The 17,454-nt window shown below is 38.0% G+C and overlaps 1 protein-coding gene across 3 annotated transcripts in view; it reads right to left on the reverse strand.

The window, feature by feature from the left end:
- wwtr1 (WW domain containing transcription regulator 1) overlaps positions 1 to 17,454 on the reverse strand; it is a 46,091-nt gene that overhangs the window by 8,633 nt on the left and 20,004 nt on the right. For 2 of the 3 annotated variants that reach the window (XM_017478507.3, XM_047158124.2), the window contains exons 2-4: positions 12,815 to 12,957; positions 10,023 to 10,136; positions 2,787 to 3,043 (exon numbers count right to left, since the gene is read on the reverse strand). In XM_017478507.3, the coding sequence (XP_017333996.1) occupies positions 2,787 to 3,043; positions 10,023 to 10,136; positions 12,815 to 12,957 (514 nt within the window). The remainder of the gene's footprint in view (positions 1 to 2,786; positions 3,044 to 10,022; positions 10,137 to 12,814; positions 12,958 to 17,454) is intronic. The other variant, XM_017478508.3, reaches the window with a different exon arrangement.

The raw sequence follows: 17,454 nt of genomic DNA on the forward strand, positions 1-17,454 counted from the left end.
CAAAATAAATGGCAAAACTGTATAAGAGAAGGAAACGGTAGTATGTGCTTATGATAGCTGATTAATGGCTGAGCTGCTTTACTGACATATTTAGCATATAAAATCTAAAATGTGCTTGGTAATTTAAAAGTGATTGAAATTCATCAACATATGCATGTGAATATAAAGAAAATCAGCGTTACAGAAACTCTGGTGGGATTTTTTTTTTAGTTCAGCTTGGTCTACAAAAACATTTATACACAATTTTGCTACAATAAATAAATAAATAAATACCCAATATCACAATGTTATCATAATCATCCTTGTTGCTGATATTTAGCTTGATTTTAGATTTTATCCTCAAGCAGGAATAATATTTTTAAGCCCCTCTAAAAAACATTTCATTTGAACACCAAATGGCTTCCTATTCATTTATGGCATTTTGGCAGAATGTTCACTACACAGGGAACAATACAACAGTGTCATTGTACTTAAATAGAGCAATATATTCCTAGTAGAATGCTATTTAATATTCAGCAACTGACAGAGTGACTAACAATTGCCTACATTGTAAAGCATTATAAAAACATGATTTTTTTTTTAAATATACTTTGGAGTACATAAATATCTTCTAATAATCAAGGAATTTTGTTCACAGAATGCAAGTAGATATAAAATAGATATAACAGGTGTGTTGTGTCATATTATAGCACTGTTCTCTGTAGTGATTAAATCTTCCATCATGGCTTCCATTTATTACACCACAATACTCACATTTGTCCAAATGGAACAATCAGATCAAAAGAGCAGTAAAAGACGACATACATATTTCTAGCCAAAAGTTATTGAACCCACATATAAACATACAAATCTCTAGAGAGAACTGTTTTTATCATAATATACAGTTATGTGAAAAAATAAGTACAACCCATAGAAATCGTTGGCTTTTTGGTTATATTTGGACAAGCAAACATTTGATCAACAGTGCTTATTAATGAAGTTGATACACTCCATTAAATTTGACATTTTGTAGTCATTTCCACACCTTCAAATCCATAATATTAGAGTCAGGTGTTGAAGATTGGGTGCCGGTGATTAGAACCTGCTTAGGGAGTGCAGGTGGAACCTGTCTTATTTATATCCCTCTCATATCTAGTGTCTGATGTTCCCTTTGTTACTGAGGTGTGTGGTGTCATCATGCCAAGATCTAAAGAGTTCTGTAAGGCCTTCAGAAAAAAGGTTGTGGATGACTAGAAGTCTGACAAGCACTTGAAAAGATCTCCAAATTATTTGAAGTACATCATTTCACTATAAGGAAAACCATCTACATGTGGTGCAGATTTCAAACGACTGCCAATTTGTCCAGGACTGGCCATCCCCGCAAATTCAGCCCTAAGAGCAGACTGGTGCAAAAAGAAGTCTCCAAGAATCCCAACATTTCTGCTAGTAAGGATCTGCTAGTAAGTTTTGCAACTGTTGGTGTCAAAGTGCATGCTTCTACCTTCAAAAAGAGATTGCACAAATGTGACCTGCATGGGAGGCATGCCAGGAACAAGCCTTTTCTATCTAAAAAGAACATTAAAGCAAGACTTTTGGAATAATGTGCTCTGGACAGATGAATCAGAGAGAGTTGTTTGGCCACAGAAACAGCAGACATGTTTGGAGAAGCACCTCATACCAACTGTGAAGCCCGGTGGTGGAAATGTTATGGTTCGGGGTTGCTTTGCTGCCTCAGGGACTAGACAGCTTCGATTAATTGATTCAACTATGAATTCTGCATCATATCAGAGAGTGCTTGAAGATGATGTGAGCCCATCTGTCTGAAAGTGGATCTTTCAATAGCATAATGATCCTAAGCACACTAGCAAATCCACCAAGGAATGGCTCAAAAAGAGGAAATGGAGGGTTATGGAATGGCCTAGTCAAAGCCCGGATTTGAATCCCATTGAAATTGTGGGGGGGATTTGAAATGGGCAGTACATGCAAGAAAACCCTCAAACATCTTGCAACTATTTTGCATGGAAGCATGGTCAACAATTCCAGCAAGCTGATGTCAGAGACTGGTTCTGTTGAATAAATGATTGAAAAATGTGTTTTTTGGTTTTATTCAAGTATATCAACTTAATCAAATTAATTTTTAACTTATCAAATTATTATTTTTTTTTTATTACTATGCACTGTTTCAAAGATGATCAAATGTTTGCTTGCCAAATATGTCCAAAACATTCAACAATTTCCATGGGGTGTACTTATTTTTCACATGACTGTATAGTTTATATAAATCACTTGATATGAATATGTATTCATAATATTATTTTATATATTTCCTGATGCTTAGTTTAAAGTGAGAATAATATTTTGAGCCCTGAAATAGGCGAATTCTGGTGTTAATAATATTTTTTAAAATGATGAGTAAATAAATGATATTTTATATGTATTATTTTCCTCTTATATAAACTATAATAGAATATAAATCAAATAAAATAAGATTAATGACATTAATTAGATTTACATTTATCCAACACAAAAAAGGAACACAGTCCTAAATTTAAATCATTCATAAAATGTGCTTGTTAGCAAAGAGTTACCATTATGTTCACTGTTAAGTTATAGAATTTTCTTTTAGAAATATCAGTCTCTCAACCGTCTCTGACAATTCAACATTGCAGAGGAAGCATGTCAGTTGAACAGGTGAACTCGAATCATAAATCTAGTTTAGGCTTATTTTGCATTTACAAGCACATGGCAAGAATTCTTGACGACCTCTTTCTGCAGACAAAATAGTGTGATTGTTTTGTCAAAAATACCTGTCTTCTGAGCTCCTCATGCCTCCTCTGAATGCGCTCCCTCTCAAGCTGGATGCGTTGCAGTCGCATTTTCTGCTGGTGCTGTTGCTGAGCACTCAGAGGGTTGCCCATTCCCATCATACCAGACTGAGAGCTCTGCTGCTGGGGCATGGAACCACTTGAGCCCAGGGCCTGAGACTGAGCCTGTACCTGCTGCTGCTGCTGCTGGTGCTGGGCATGCTGGAGATGCTGCTGATGGTGCTGATGCTGGGACATCACTGTTAGGAGACACAAAATGAAGAGCTTTCTAATGGTATTATGCCTCCACAGAGACTTAAACGTCCTTACTCTGTACTGTTTAAGACTTCATAGGGGTTTTAAGTGAACAGTGGCCACCACAGCAGATGGATGATGTTACGACATAGTTGGCTACAACCGTGCACTTGGGGAAAAAAGGGTTATGTACAATGGGGGATAAACCAGAGACAACTCAAGGCGCCATAGCACAGACACACACAAACACTTTAAGACATCTCACAGACACCGACAGCACGGCGCTCAGCATACAAAGTGTTTACCATTAAGGATGACGCAAAACTCTACTGCTGACAGTTCTGTCTCTCTTACAGATGCACACACACAAGTACACACGATGAATCCAGGAAGGAGAACAGGATTGGACCAGATCAGAGCAGCTTCGAACTACTGTACAAACAATGGGCCAACTCTAAACAGCACAGCAGATGTAGAGAGGCAGTATGGTAAATAAAAACACAAGGAACTATGAATATACATGAACTTGAAAACATCCCCGTGTACCCCAAATAAGACCATCAATAGCCAACTTATTAAGACAGCTGGCAACCTAGCTGACACATTCAGACATACCACCAATCTTAGTTTACATCGAAAGCTAAATAGGTTAGCTGTGTTGCTAGCTAAATGCTCACCTACTGTACCAACTGCTAATAAACTAGCCTATATTTGTCACCTGTAAAAATGTGCTAGAACAGTTAAAGCTATTTTGTACCTCACTAACAATTAATAAACTAGTTAGCAAGACAGGAAGTGAACTGCTAGTACATTAGTTTGCATTTGACACCTGTAAAAATGCTAGAACAACTAATACTATTTTGTTCCTTACTAAAATGAAATATTAGTTAGCAGGACAACTAGTGAACTGCTAATAAGCTAGCTAGTGTTTGTCACTCAATGTATAATGTAATTTACAGTGTCTTTGTATTTAACAGTAGTCAAATATGTCAAAATTTACCATAAGCAAAATTTTGTTCCATGCTAATACTGTCCAACTTAGCTAGCTAGTCCACTTTCTATCTACAGGGTGTCTCCATACATACGGGAATATGTTTGCCAGCACCACTTCAGTTGTGCCTTCATCAGTGGATGCTCATGGATGTCCACTTCTTGGTTGGTCCACAACACTTCCAATCTTTTTTTAATTTGTTAACAAGTTTGGCAACAGTGTCGTGTGTGATGTACTTGCCAGGTTTCCTGTTAAAGTCCATCGCAACCGATCCAGCCATGAAAATGATTTCAATACGTTCTTCTTTTGCCAAAAGGGATTCTTAAAGGATATCTTAATATAATATAAACTAAGTACGAAAAATTTGGAAGACTTTTTGCTTTAAAAAAAAAAAAAAAAAAAAAAAAAAAGTAGTGTTCATTCCTCCTATGTATGGAGTCTTTTGGGATGCCTGAGAGAGAGAGAGAGAGAGAGAGAGAGAGAGAGAGAGAGAGAGAGAGAGAGAGAGAGAGAGAGAGGAGAGCATTCTAAAATCCTGTTGTTAATGGCAGGATTACAAAAAAAAAAAAAAAAAGCAAAAAAAAAAAACCATAAGATTTTTTCCCTACATTGACATAATGTAAAACCAGTCTAGTTTGTTCTGTTTCAGGACGAATGTCTTCTGATATATGTCCTGCACAGGCAGTTAGAAAGACAGCATGCTCCAAGGACAAGGTAGAGACAAAGTTCCAGCACAGGACAGACTCGGCCCACAGCACACAGACCCCCCACAGGAGAATTCCACTCAGTTGCCAAGTCATTAGATTTATACCATCCCATCCAGACCTCCCACATCTACTTCACCTCACATCAGGTTTATTTTATTGTCAACTAATAAGGCGAGATTATTATTCTGAAGTAAGGGATCTTTCCACTGAAAGGAACATTCAGTACATGACAGTTCATACAAAAAACAATCTGCCCAAGTTCGGCCTATGCGTACGTCTCAGTGTGTGGTGTGTTTATCTGTTGTGTAAACAGCTCTCACATGGGGAAGGCATTCCTGAAAACGCCAGATGTGGATAAAGGGTGATCGTGAGTACAAAAAGGAGCCTGTCTGTGAGTAGAAGAGCTGTTGGCCTGTTGCTCCAACTCCATCTTGGTAACACCTTGTGCTTGGTCACTGAGCATAAGCTTTCAATCTTTTGGACTAACTAGAGTTTAGAACTCAAACCCTGGTGCGTCAGTAAGATTTAGGCATATAGTAACCTACAACTTAACCTGGAAAAAAGGGTGAAAAGGGCAACATGTCCATGTTCTCCCTCAGTTGTGCACCGTAGTTATACTATAAATGGTTTTCTTCAGGGAGGCTTACATAATGCACTGAAGAGCTCCTTGAAAATACATGAACTGGCACTTAACCAATCTTCTTGTTAGACTAAATGCTGTCACCCCTCACAAAGACTAAGAAAAAGTTTCAATACCTTTTTTATTACTGTCCTGCTCCTCAGGCAGGCAGACAGACAATCAATTATCTCTTTAAATGGAACTGGTTGGACAATCATCAATGAAAGGTCAAAATGCCAACAAAACACAGATGTGTTTTGGACTTGTCTGTTTAACTTAGAAAACCATCTGAGGCTGTCAGGATCAGTTCAGCATTTTGTAAAGTCTGTTTTAAGGATCCGTAAGTCTTTGTAAAACGTTGCAAACTAACCACAGCTACAATTCTTATAGTCCTTATCTATTCAAGTTAGTTCCTGTTATCAGATGTATTAATACACCTATAAGCAGCCAAACCCACACCAGCATCTTTTTTTTTAGCTCCCTCCAAGTTAAGACCAAGACCTAAAAAAAAACAAAAAAAAAAACACACAAAGTCAGCTGTCCTGAAGACTTTATCGTGAAAGTCTGAAAACTTACAGCATTACCGCTGATCGTTAGAAAGCACTAACAATGGAGACTCCTTTAAATAATATTAAATAAAGCCTCACAGTGAAGCCCTGAGCTACAATTCATATTATTCATTTATGCAGATCAATACAAATTTTGTGTAAAGATTTTGTGAACAGATAAATTTGGACTACAACTTAAGATGACCTTTTATGGCAACATGATACAGCTTATGTAGCCCATCATCTCACACAGAAGCAAAAGGTGCTCAAACACACATATGGGACAGCCATTGCACAGTGGTTAAAGTTTCACCCCAGAGTCAGCTCCCAGAAGACAAGATAATAAATCAGTTACATTAAGAGGTTTGAAAAAGTAATGTAAAATACAGTGAATATTGCTTACTTATTAAGAATATGTTCTCAAGGGAACATGTTCTCCCGTCATAACCAGTCACAATAAGTTTGTCTCAGGCTCAGTGGCTCCGCCTACAGGTTAGATTATACGATATCTTTTGAACACAAAATCTTTTCAATCTGTTTTGGTTGCACTCTGACTGGCTATCTGTATTTCCTTGCATGTTCACAACATTATTTCCAACAGCAGGCCACGAAATATAGTGACTAGATTGAAGAAACATTTAGTTTGAAAGTTAATAAAATAAAATTTTTAAATGTCAATCAAACCATTTCTTCCAGTGAAAATAGGAGGTTCTTGGCTGCATTTAGTGAAAAAAATTAATCAGACTCACTAGTGAAAATTAGAAGTCTAACTTGTGAGACTAGCACATTTCCCCACCAGCCAATGCTAGCTCACACAGGTCGAAGAACCCAGGCAACAGGTGTGAAGAGCCCACTGCAGACTAACACTACCACACACAACTTCCTTCTCCACCAAGAAGTGCTTCAACACTAGCTAGTACTAACCATCCCACTAACCCCTGTGATGGAAAGCATATGTCGGTGAGAGAAGCCCAAGAGCCTGCCAGCTCTTGTCTTCTTCATGCTTAGTCACGAAAGCAGGGTGGAGTGTGCGAAGAAGAGCAGAGAGACAGGAGAGAAATAGGAGAAAGAGAAGGAGGATAGGAGGAGGGGGACGGCAGAACTCTGGGGTCAACGAAAGAGCAACAGCAAAAGCGTGGAGGAAAGAACGACTGACAGAATGAGCATATGTGTATGAGGCACAGAGGAGGAGGAAGAGGAGGAGGAGGGTGGGGGAATGTTGGGGGTGAGACAGTGAGGCCTGAGTAGTCATTTAGCACTGCCAACAAAGGCCTTCTTGTTTCATTTATTTCCCAGAAACCGCGTCAGCTGTCCAATAGGGTCACCAAAAAAAACAAGTGAATGGAAAAATGCTTCCAGTCCCAAAAATCTGTAACACATTAAAACCTCACAGTGAAGCCCTGAGTGTGTACAATCATGACTGGTTCTAAACCAGATGACTTTGTATTTGTCCAATTCATTAACTTGAAGTCACACAGTTATAGGTTTTGCATTGAATTTCAATCACAAAATCTTATATCTAATAAAACACAGAGTGCTGGAAATCTACAGAGTGTTGTGAAATAATGGGCCTTCAACATTTAGTAGCCTGAAGCGAGTGGCCGAGAGTTGAGAAGGAGTATGGGCGAGTGTGAGGGTATGTGCGCAGATCCACTGGAGGGTTGGGGGGGTGGGGGGGACACAAGGCTTCAGCAATAATGCTGTTCGCACGCACAGCACCCCTGCACCCCCTCCCAACTCTCCTCCTTCCCTTTTTTCCAGTCACTCCCTCTGTCTTCCCCTCCCAGATAAAATTTTGACAAAAGGTCTCGCTTTCAGTTTAACCACTAACTCTACTGAGAATATTGTCCTGGTAAAATTAGCACACGTTTTCATTAAGCGTACATTGTAAAACCTCACATGATGCTGGTTAACACACAACACTGCAAAGCAAAATAATGGTTGAGTCACTTTACACTGTCCTTTACACATAGGGCCACTGTAGCTAGTGTAAATAAGGGAAGTTTCTGGCACTCTCCCAGAGGTCTTGATTTATATGATGCAGTGTATACTGCTGTTGGTCAGTCTTCTAGGTTGGACAAGACTGTATGACTTGCATTACCATCCCAGCATTACGCCGAGAGTTAGGTTAGCAAGCAGTCGCACAACACACCTTGTTGGTGGTATCTACATGTTATTTGTTTATTGAAACACCAACCATACCAAGTTAGGGTGCACAGCTACTAAAGACTTCATACACAAAGAGTAATAAAATGTTCACACAACATTTGTAATTAATAGAGGCTCAACACATTCAAAGTCCAGAGATATGTCATCCATTTTACCTTGCTCTGTCCGGGGTGGGGGATGTGTATTAAAGTGGCAGCACCTAATTTGGCAGTTACAAGTGTTGCAATGACATAATGGTTTTTAAAGTTCAAAATGACAAGAACATCTGTAACATTAACAAATACAAAACCGTGTGTATTGGGACCCAATTGAAAATTACTTCAGGAGCTTTCAATGCTAATAAACCAGTTAATTTGATGCTAGTGCGATTAAATAAAGCCGTAACACGATAGCTAAGTATTATATTGTGTAAAAAGAACCATTAGTTACCCTCACTAGCAAGCAAGATAATATTAGACTATTATATTTAGCGATTAAAACAATAGCCATGTGCGCTAGCAAGCTAGCTAATATTAAAACCAGTAGCCAAACTCCCTTGCTCACTCGTTACCATTGCAGCAGTTCAGATTAGTTGTGCGTGACTTACTGACAAAGATATAATTAGCAGGTAGCAATGGGAAATAAGTAAATTGGGTGCAAATATAAAAAATATTTCTATTTGAACTAGGGTGCTTAACATAAAAGGCTAGAAAAATGATCTCATAAAAAAAGTCATAGGTGCATGGAAACAAGCATAAACAATTAGACTAGACACCAATTTGGCAAAATACTACAAGCTAACATTTTGATAAAATGGCTAAAGTTTTTACTAGCCAAAGAGCTAATTCATTTAAATGGGAATATGAAAAGTAGGATCAACTTGCATTAAGTTAATCTAGGTGAACTATAGTTCCTAAATCTAACCCTAGTTTTTTTTATTCTGTAATAGTATAATGAAGGAACTGCTAAGTAAGTGACCCTGGACTTTTGATATGCTACTTTCTTGAAAGCACTCACCATCTGGAAAAATAAATAACTAGTTATCCAACATTACTACTATGATACCTTCAAAAACAACCCAGAATCACCCATGATCACCGGTGTCTTCCTTAAACTCAGTGGAGATAATAGTGAACCAATTAATAATGTTGTTTAAAATGCTAACTTAAAGGGAAGTACCATTATAGTAAAAAAAAAAAATAAATAAAATAAAAATTTTTTTTAACTATACAGGATTGTATGGTTATCATGAACTTTTCACCATTTCCTCCTGAAGAGAAGAAAGTAGTGGGGAAGACAAAAGTGCAAGTTGGTTAACAGAGAGCTTGCCCCAGGCTCTCACCAGCCGTTCACTGCAGGAAAGCCAAATTTTTTTTTTATCAAAAGAGACTACCACCCCTAAACCAATCTCCCACTCTCCCACACCCACCCATCCACATGAACAGACACATGAAACGAGGCATTCGTCTGTAATTCACAAATGTCACATAGGCGCACACACACACGCACGTACACACAAACAGCATGCAAAAATTAGCAGGCAAAAGTAAGCAATTTCGTAATCAGTGTTGGCGTAATCATACTTCATCTTTAACATGACTCACTCTACAACACACCCAGTAACAGCTGTGATTTGGCCATGAAGTGGATCAAAATGAATAGTGATCTCATGATACTACTGACTGCTGCAAATCATCTCCCATCTCCCATTTCTACTCCATGCCCGGATCGAAACATGCTTGAGCAAGTTCATTAGCAGAAGCCTCTGTGTATGATCTTTTCTTAGTGGGTAGTGTAAAAGGTGAGGAAAGAAGGATTCTGGTAGGGTGGAGATGGAGAAGTGAGGTGGGATTGGAGGGGTGTGAAGGCTTGTAGGAATGGGCAAAAAAATCAATAAAATCAATGAGCAGGCTGGTCTGCTTCCAAAAAAGCTCTAGAAGGGAGGGAACGTGGGGAGAGTATGGTACTTACTGAGGCGAGAGTCCACCCGAGGGTCGAGCCACGATGTGCTCTGGGTTTTGTGGTCAATGAAGTAAATTTCTCCCTGAGGGGTGACTGCCTGCTCCCAGTCTTCCGGCAGCTGTCCTGTTTAAGCAGCAACAGTACAACAACAGCTCCAGATCAACCAGGTGTGCTTTTAGCATCTTTTGCTTGAGATTTGGTGCCTATGCATTTCAGGGCTTAAGATAACCAAATGAAGAACAGGAGTGAAAATCATCAACAGAAAACATGCGCTGTATCTGAAATGAGATGCACCTTGGTGCAATCCTGTAAACACTGTTAAATCCAGCAAGGTCAAGCTATTCGCTTTGCCATTGTGTAAATCCACAGCCTAGCAGTGTTTGGAGTCTGGGGGGGAAACGTAACGTGTCAGGCCCTGCACTGAGGAGAGGAGAATAAAGCAATGGAAAAAAATCCATCAAAACAACAAAGGGAGCAAGAAATCCCTTCTTGACAAGTGTGGGATGTGAGCCAGCAAGCTAGCATTGTTCTACTGGAAAAATGGAGGAGGGAGTTGGGGGATGGACTGTACTGAGAGAAACAAAGACAGAGAAAGAGAGCAAGAAAGCTAGAGAGACAGATGGGAATGAGTAATATAGACCACTGGGCCTTGGGCTTTACATGGATAAGCCATTGTCCATCATTCTCTAGGACCAAGATGTCCATCACGGTGTGTGAAGTCATCTCATTCAACACCACGCATGGCATTCAGGAGTATCAAGATGGTTTGTTGGTGGTTTATCTTGCCTATATAAACAATCCATCTAGCAAGGTAACCAAGCTGCAACTGAACTGTTACTTTCTTTGTCACTGTGGTGGTACGTTTAAGGACATGATTTATACTCAAGGTATAAAAGACCTTGACTTGGCCAAGTGAATGTAATGTTCCTTACCTTAAACTCGTATGGTACATACCTGGACTTTAAGAACCTCCAAGTACCTCAAATCAGGGATTCGCAAGCCAATTCTGGGGACCCAGTACCCTGAAGACTTACTTTCCCCAACTGGGGACACAACTGATCAGCTAATTATCAAGCTCTTCACAAACTGGATCAAATATGTTGGCAGCAAGGAAACACCAACTGTTTCAGGGCAGTATGTGCCTAGAATTAGCTGAGAATCTTAAAAGGTGTGCTATGTTTATGTTTACTTTCCCAGGTGAAAGAAGCATGCACAAAAAGAAGTTCTTAAAAAGGTACCATCCCAGTAACAATTTACATTTTTTGCGTGTGTAAATAATCAGGGGTCAGCGGTTTAGATCTTAAAAGGGTGTAGGTGTATGTTAGGTTATCTATACTTCAGCAGTACGTTACTGTGAAAACAGTGAAGTTACCAACACAAACGTTAAAAAGTCCTAAAAATCTGCGCTATACGGTTATACACCCAAAGTGAGCACCTTTCTGTTTCAACTCTGAATTTTAAAAGGTAAGGAGATGTGGCACATCTCCATAAATGTATTGTCTGAACAAGTCCAGCATAGTAGTGTACTCATTGTTCTTTTAGCCTAAACGGCTCTGTTCACAAAAATATGATAAGGCCGATCAGCAACTACGTCCTCATGATGGAACTCATGATGTAGGTTCCTGTAATGATCCATGTAGCAGGATGAGCACAAGTCCATCCAGTCTGAATATTTACACCTATACCCATCAAGTTTAAAGCCATTACAGCTATATTCCCATCATTCTCATCATTTTAATCAGGTTAAAAAGATTTGGAGATTGATCCTTCTAGACTCTGTAAAACTATACAACAACAACAACAACAACAACAACAATAATAATAACAATTAAAAAAAAACAACTTAAGATCATCTGATAAACATATGAACTGGAAGATATGTGACTCTCTCCATCTCTCTCACACTTTTTCTGGAATCCCTTAAAAGGCTGGCAACAGTATTAGACACACCTTTTTTCCATTTCATCACAAATCAGGATTTGTGAGGAGAAAAGAGTCAAACAAGGCAAACGCATTTGGAAGTAATTTGCTGTTCTGGCTTCATAAGGAGGGAAAGAGCTCCAGCCTATGCCACTGGCTAGAGGCTCCCTGTGTCTGTCTCCAGAACAAACGAGACATCTCACGCTACAGAAAGACTCTGAAACAGCCGGTCTCAGCACTATCCCACTGTGGTCAAAGAAACACCATTAAATAGTTTGGGGGTTTTTTTTGTTTTGTTTTTTAAAACAGTTAGTTAGTAGACCGTGGGATTTTCTCCCTCATCACTGTTGTGTCAGACATATTCCACATGCACTCTCAGTCCAAAAACGACTGTACTGATAAAATGTCATGTTGTGATTGTGCGTTAGTGTGTGTGGAAGTACATTTTTGCGTTTCTCAGACTTCCTGGCATGTGCTATTTTGGGGTATCGTTTAGATGAATGTAAACAGATGTTTACATTCCTCTAAATCCTCTTCAGAAGGTTTTTTATAAAACTCTGAATTACCTGTGAAAGATGAAGAATGACTGCACCTTCAAGCATCAACAATATCCTTGATACCTTGAGCTCAACTGTTACAATAATATGAAATCTGTCAAACTCAGCATTATTCAACTAAAGAAAGTCATTTCCATTTCACGTCTATACTGATCCTAGAAAAAAATTAATTGTTCAAACCTACAGCTAAAGGAGATTCTATTCAATTATTGCACTGAAGTATGAGAACTTTGAGGTAATATTTAATCTTATATTAAAAGATTCTTGGAAGAGAAAGCGAGATTCCTGAAAGGGAGCAGTCGGAACGAGTGTGAAGATCCTTACCGAGGTTTGGCTGTGACAAGGCCATGGAGCGCCCCTGTACACCACCATTACTGCTGGTGGCCTGAGCGTGGAGACTCATCTGATTCATGTTGGCTGCCATAGTCTTGCGAGGATCTTGCCATGTGGTGATCTTCTCAACGTGACTACAAAGAAAAAAAACACACACATACACAAAATAATTACCACACATGGTTGCAAATCCACTCTACCCAAATCTCTGGAATATTATCTCATAATTAGCTGCAGAAAAAGTCAATAATCAGTGATTTGTGAAGATTTTATATTTTGCACATGAACAGCTTAACAAAATTACCATTAGGAAATCCCAACTCATTCTCTCATTTTACATATGCAAAATTTGTATTTTATATATATATATATATATATATATATATATATATATATATATATATATATATATATATATATATATATATATATATATATATATAAAGAATCAATCACAAACCAAAAATCACAACCAAATACATAAAGCATTTTGATCTACTGAATGTTTTATACAAAAGGCCTGTTTAATTCGCGAATCTAATTGATAAGAAGGTGTTGATTATGTTTTTATAACGGCTCTGATAGTGCCAGCTGCAAGACACATCACAGGCTTACATCACTGCGTTTGTTTTAATAACTCATTTCTGTAGTAAACACTAATTCAAAGGTTATGTGTGGCAGATGCTACACATGAAACGATGTTGTGATATAGTAAAGAAGACTTCTGTAATGAGACATTTATTTAACATTTATTTATGGAAGGCATGTCTAGTGTCGGAGCTTTGCAACAGTCAGTAAGTTTTCTGCATTTTCTAGGTAACAAGACAAGTAGAGCTGCAACAACTAATCGATAAAATCGATAATAATCAATTATGAAAATCGTTGTCAACAAACCTCGTTATCGATTAGTTGTTCGAAAACATGCTTCAAAGGGTAAATACTAAAGTTGTGTCCCAAATGGTGTACTATACACTTACACTATGCACTATATACTCTACCATCTAGTGCAGTGTTTCCATGGATCCCTAGTGGTCAGTGGTGTAATTGCAGGGAGTCCATAGGAAAGTTTTAAAAATGTTTAAATAATAATATTTTTTTTTGTTAAATGTATCAAAATATATTAAAATTAGATGTTTTAAAATAATCAATTTGGTTATTCACGTGCATTCACAAATATCACGTTAGCGGAGCTATTCGGAGCTGATCGTTCATTGATGGATTTATTTAAAATTTATTTACAAATGAAATGATCATTTGCAAAAACCTATGCGTGATAGACAAGTTCAAGTGTCACATTGATGGATAAAATAAATAAAAGATAATTCAGAGAGTCAAATTAAATGTCACACCAACAATAAAATGTAATTGAACCTGGTATTTGTACCAAGGGTATTTGACCCAGCACTGGGGAATGACAGGCTCTACCAATCAACTGGGGATTGCTAGAACTGTAGAATTCAGTGCTTTTTGTGTAAAGTTTTAGTCTTAAGTTTATATTTGTAACACTTAGTTTGTGGATTTTATTTTAAATAAATTTTTTAAATGGTACTGGAAGTTTCCCCCCCCACCCCCATCTGATTAATCAAAAATCAGCCAACTAATCTATTATGAAAATAATCATTAGTTGCAGCCCTAATGACATCTGCTTGTCTTATTTAGTTCAAGAGAGGGGGGGAAAAAGTGGCTGGTTAGGGAGTGATTGTTATAGCTTTAACCTATTGCATATAACCTATTGCGGAGCCTAACTAGACTACATTTCCACAGTTATTACTGAAAAATAAAAGATATGACTGGATAATTTTCCATTTGGATTTCAGACAATTTATCCCTTTATTTTTTCCAGACAAAAATAAATGAAATAAAAAAAAATCCTTGACACTGAGCTATATTCTAATCTAAACTTTAACTCAATCAGACCATTATAGAACATAAATCTTGTCAACAGCATATCAGTGAACTGTGAAAATATTACACTGTAGGAATGCTACTAGTTCAGCCTTTCTCCAGTTTAGATACATTAACTCCATATATAGATATATTTGGCGAACGTCTTTAGTGAAGTTATTTACCCAGAAACAACACAAAGGGCCACTTGCAGTCATGATTGTCTCTGTAGTCATGGTTACACTGTAGATTATGTGCTGGAATGTGTTTCCTCGAAGGTGATTGCTACACACCGTATACAATACAGTGTGTTCAACAGGCTTGTAGCTGGGGAATTTATGGTGTCCTTACCGATGACCCATTGATCTTGCTGTATGAACTCCCAGGTTCACAATGCACACATCTTTCACAATGCAAACTGCTCTAATACTTCATTCACAGATTGCAGCATTTCCAAATTACTCAATAGTTCTTCTGTACCAAACTACACCTGCAGGTGCCTAAACACTACAAGCACCTCACGAACACACTAATCATGTGGTGTGAAAGAGTATTAAAAGCAGATTAAGTTTCAACTGAAGGTTTGTATCCACAGGATTTAGATGCCTCAGCTGCACAGACTTGTTTGTACACAAATCCTGTTGAGTGCATAAATCCGAGGCGAGGCAATGTCAGTGGAGGCAGACTGAGTCACCGCACGCACAAAGGGCCTCGAGCCCAGCGTGACTCACTCGGGCCTATTTACACAGCAATGGTAAGCTTAGCCAGTTTCCTGCCACTCTGACCTTGGCAGAGCAGGAAATCTGCTCTCTGGAGCATCACAATAACAGTCAACTTTATAGGTATTATGTACTAATAGATGTAAAACAATACATAAATACACCATTAACTGATGGTAACTGTGTACCATGTGGAAAATAATCTGCCACGACGTCACGTTTTTTTTTTGGTTTTTTTTTTTAGGGGGGGCACAGCATTACTAAAGAACTGCCTAGGGGGAGCAATTACATGATTATTCAGTGCCAAAACAAATAATTAATTTCCAGGAAGATCAGAACATATGCTGAAGAAAATCATTACATGATCTGAAAAAAAAAAAAATAATTGTTAAGCACTCATGAATTTGGGTGGATGCCATTTCATTTAATTATCATCACAGAACAGTGCAGCTGAAAACTTGATTTATTTTCCTCCACAGGGAAACTATATCCAAGTATCCAGTCACGTCTTTAAACGTGTTGTCAGCATTCATTTGAAAATCCTGTGTTTTGGTGAAATGTAGTTCAAGCTGTCACAGAACATGTTAGCAACTGCTAAACTGTTAAATTGATCTCCTCTCGATCAGTTCCCATGCACACCAACACACCCTGTCGCATTATAAATTTTGGTTTTTCAGAACACACAACTGATTTAGAAGCATCATTCATTTCAGTTTTTGAGTTCTTTATGGGAACTGAATTGAAGAATTCATAGATTTTTACATTTATATTGCCGACCAGTTAGCTGTTAAAAGTGATGTGCTTTTTAAAAATTTCTTTAAGTCAAATTTAACAACAAAATCAGTCAAAAAACTATGTTAAGGAGTGAAAACACTTAAGTAAATGAGGCTGTGTGGTCAGTTCAATTACTTGTACATCAAACGGTCAATCACGCTTTACTCAGCTAAGAAGATTAACGGCATAACTGTCTTAGAGTACGTGGGTTGAGAAAATAATAAATTCTGTAGCTAGCCCACCAAGCAGTGTGTTAGCCAGTCCCATGTATTGGTTGCCTAATTGACTAGGTAAAAAATGATAGTTGACATCATAACATATGGCGAGCTATTTAACTAGTTACGTGCATTAATGCAGACTAAGTGTGACAAAGTATATAATCATTGTCTTCTTCTAACAATTGGCCTCATTCATCAATCTTTGAGTAAAGTTGTGTGTAAATGTTTGTGTAAGACAAATGGAAACCGACTTATAAGCCAGCTTCCAACCTCTGAAAAGAAAATCATACCTAAATATACTTTGCCTCCTAAAGGAATCATCTGCTAACTCTCCCAGTAATAACAATTCTGCCATTTGTACCACCTCGGCTTAAGACTACCGTCTGCACAGACCAGCACATCCTCCAGTTATATGCTGGCATTTCATCTTAATTAAACAACTAGCCATATTTGTCTTAAAATAGTTTGGCTTGATGGGTTGTATAAAAAAAATATTTGTGCATGTATTTTGAAATAAATAAGTGATTGGAACTTGGTGGTGTAATCCTTAGATAAAAATGCAGTAACTAATCACAAATACGATTCAAAGCGGATCGATTGAGGTTTACATACGTAAATCATCTATCGTACATGTAAATCTGCACACACTCAGGGGCAGGAGTAGGAATACGAAATTTATCCCGAATTAAATCTGTGTGTAAATGCTCATACAAACAACATACGCATAAATCCATTCGTATCCAGATTGATCAATAAGGCCCCATGTTTGTAATGTGGAATGTTTGTAGTCTTTGTGCCCTCAACAAAAAGTCAGAAAGTTGCTGGCCAAAGTGTTAGCTGTGAGTAGCTGTGTTCTGTCCTCGCTTTGCTCATATAAAAATATTATTCGTGTCTGGCTTAGCATCTTTACTTCCTATGGACAGGTACAACCGCAAGCCATGTAGTAAGCAGGAGGGATATAGCACTTTGCTTTGAACTTTACTTTGTTTGGTTTCATCAGCATCCAAAAACTCACGTGTTCCTGGTTCAGAAAAAG

This window comes from Ictalurus punctatus, chromosome 10 (assembly GCF_001660625.3).
Source record: "Ictalurus punctatus breed USDA103 chromosome 10, Coco_2.0, whole genome shotgun sequence".
In the NCBI taxonomy this organism is placed as follows: Eukaryota; Metazoa; Chordata; class Actinopteri; order Siluriformes; family Ictaluridae; genus Ictalurus; species Ictalurus punctatus.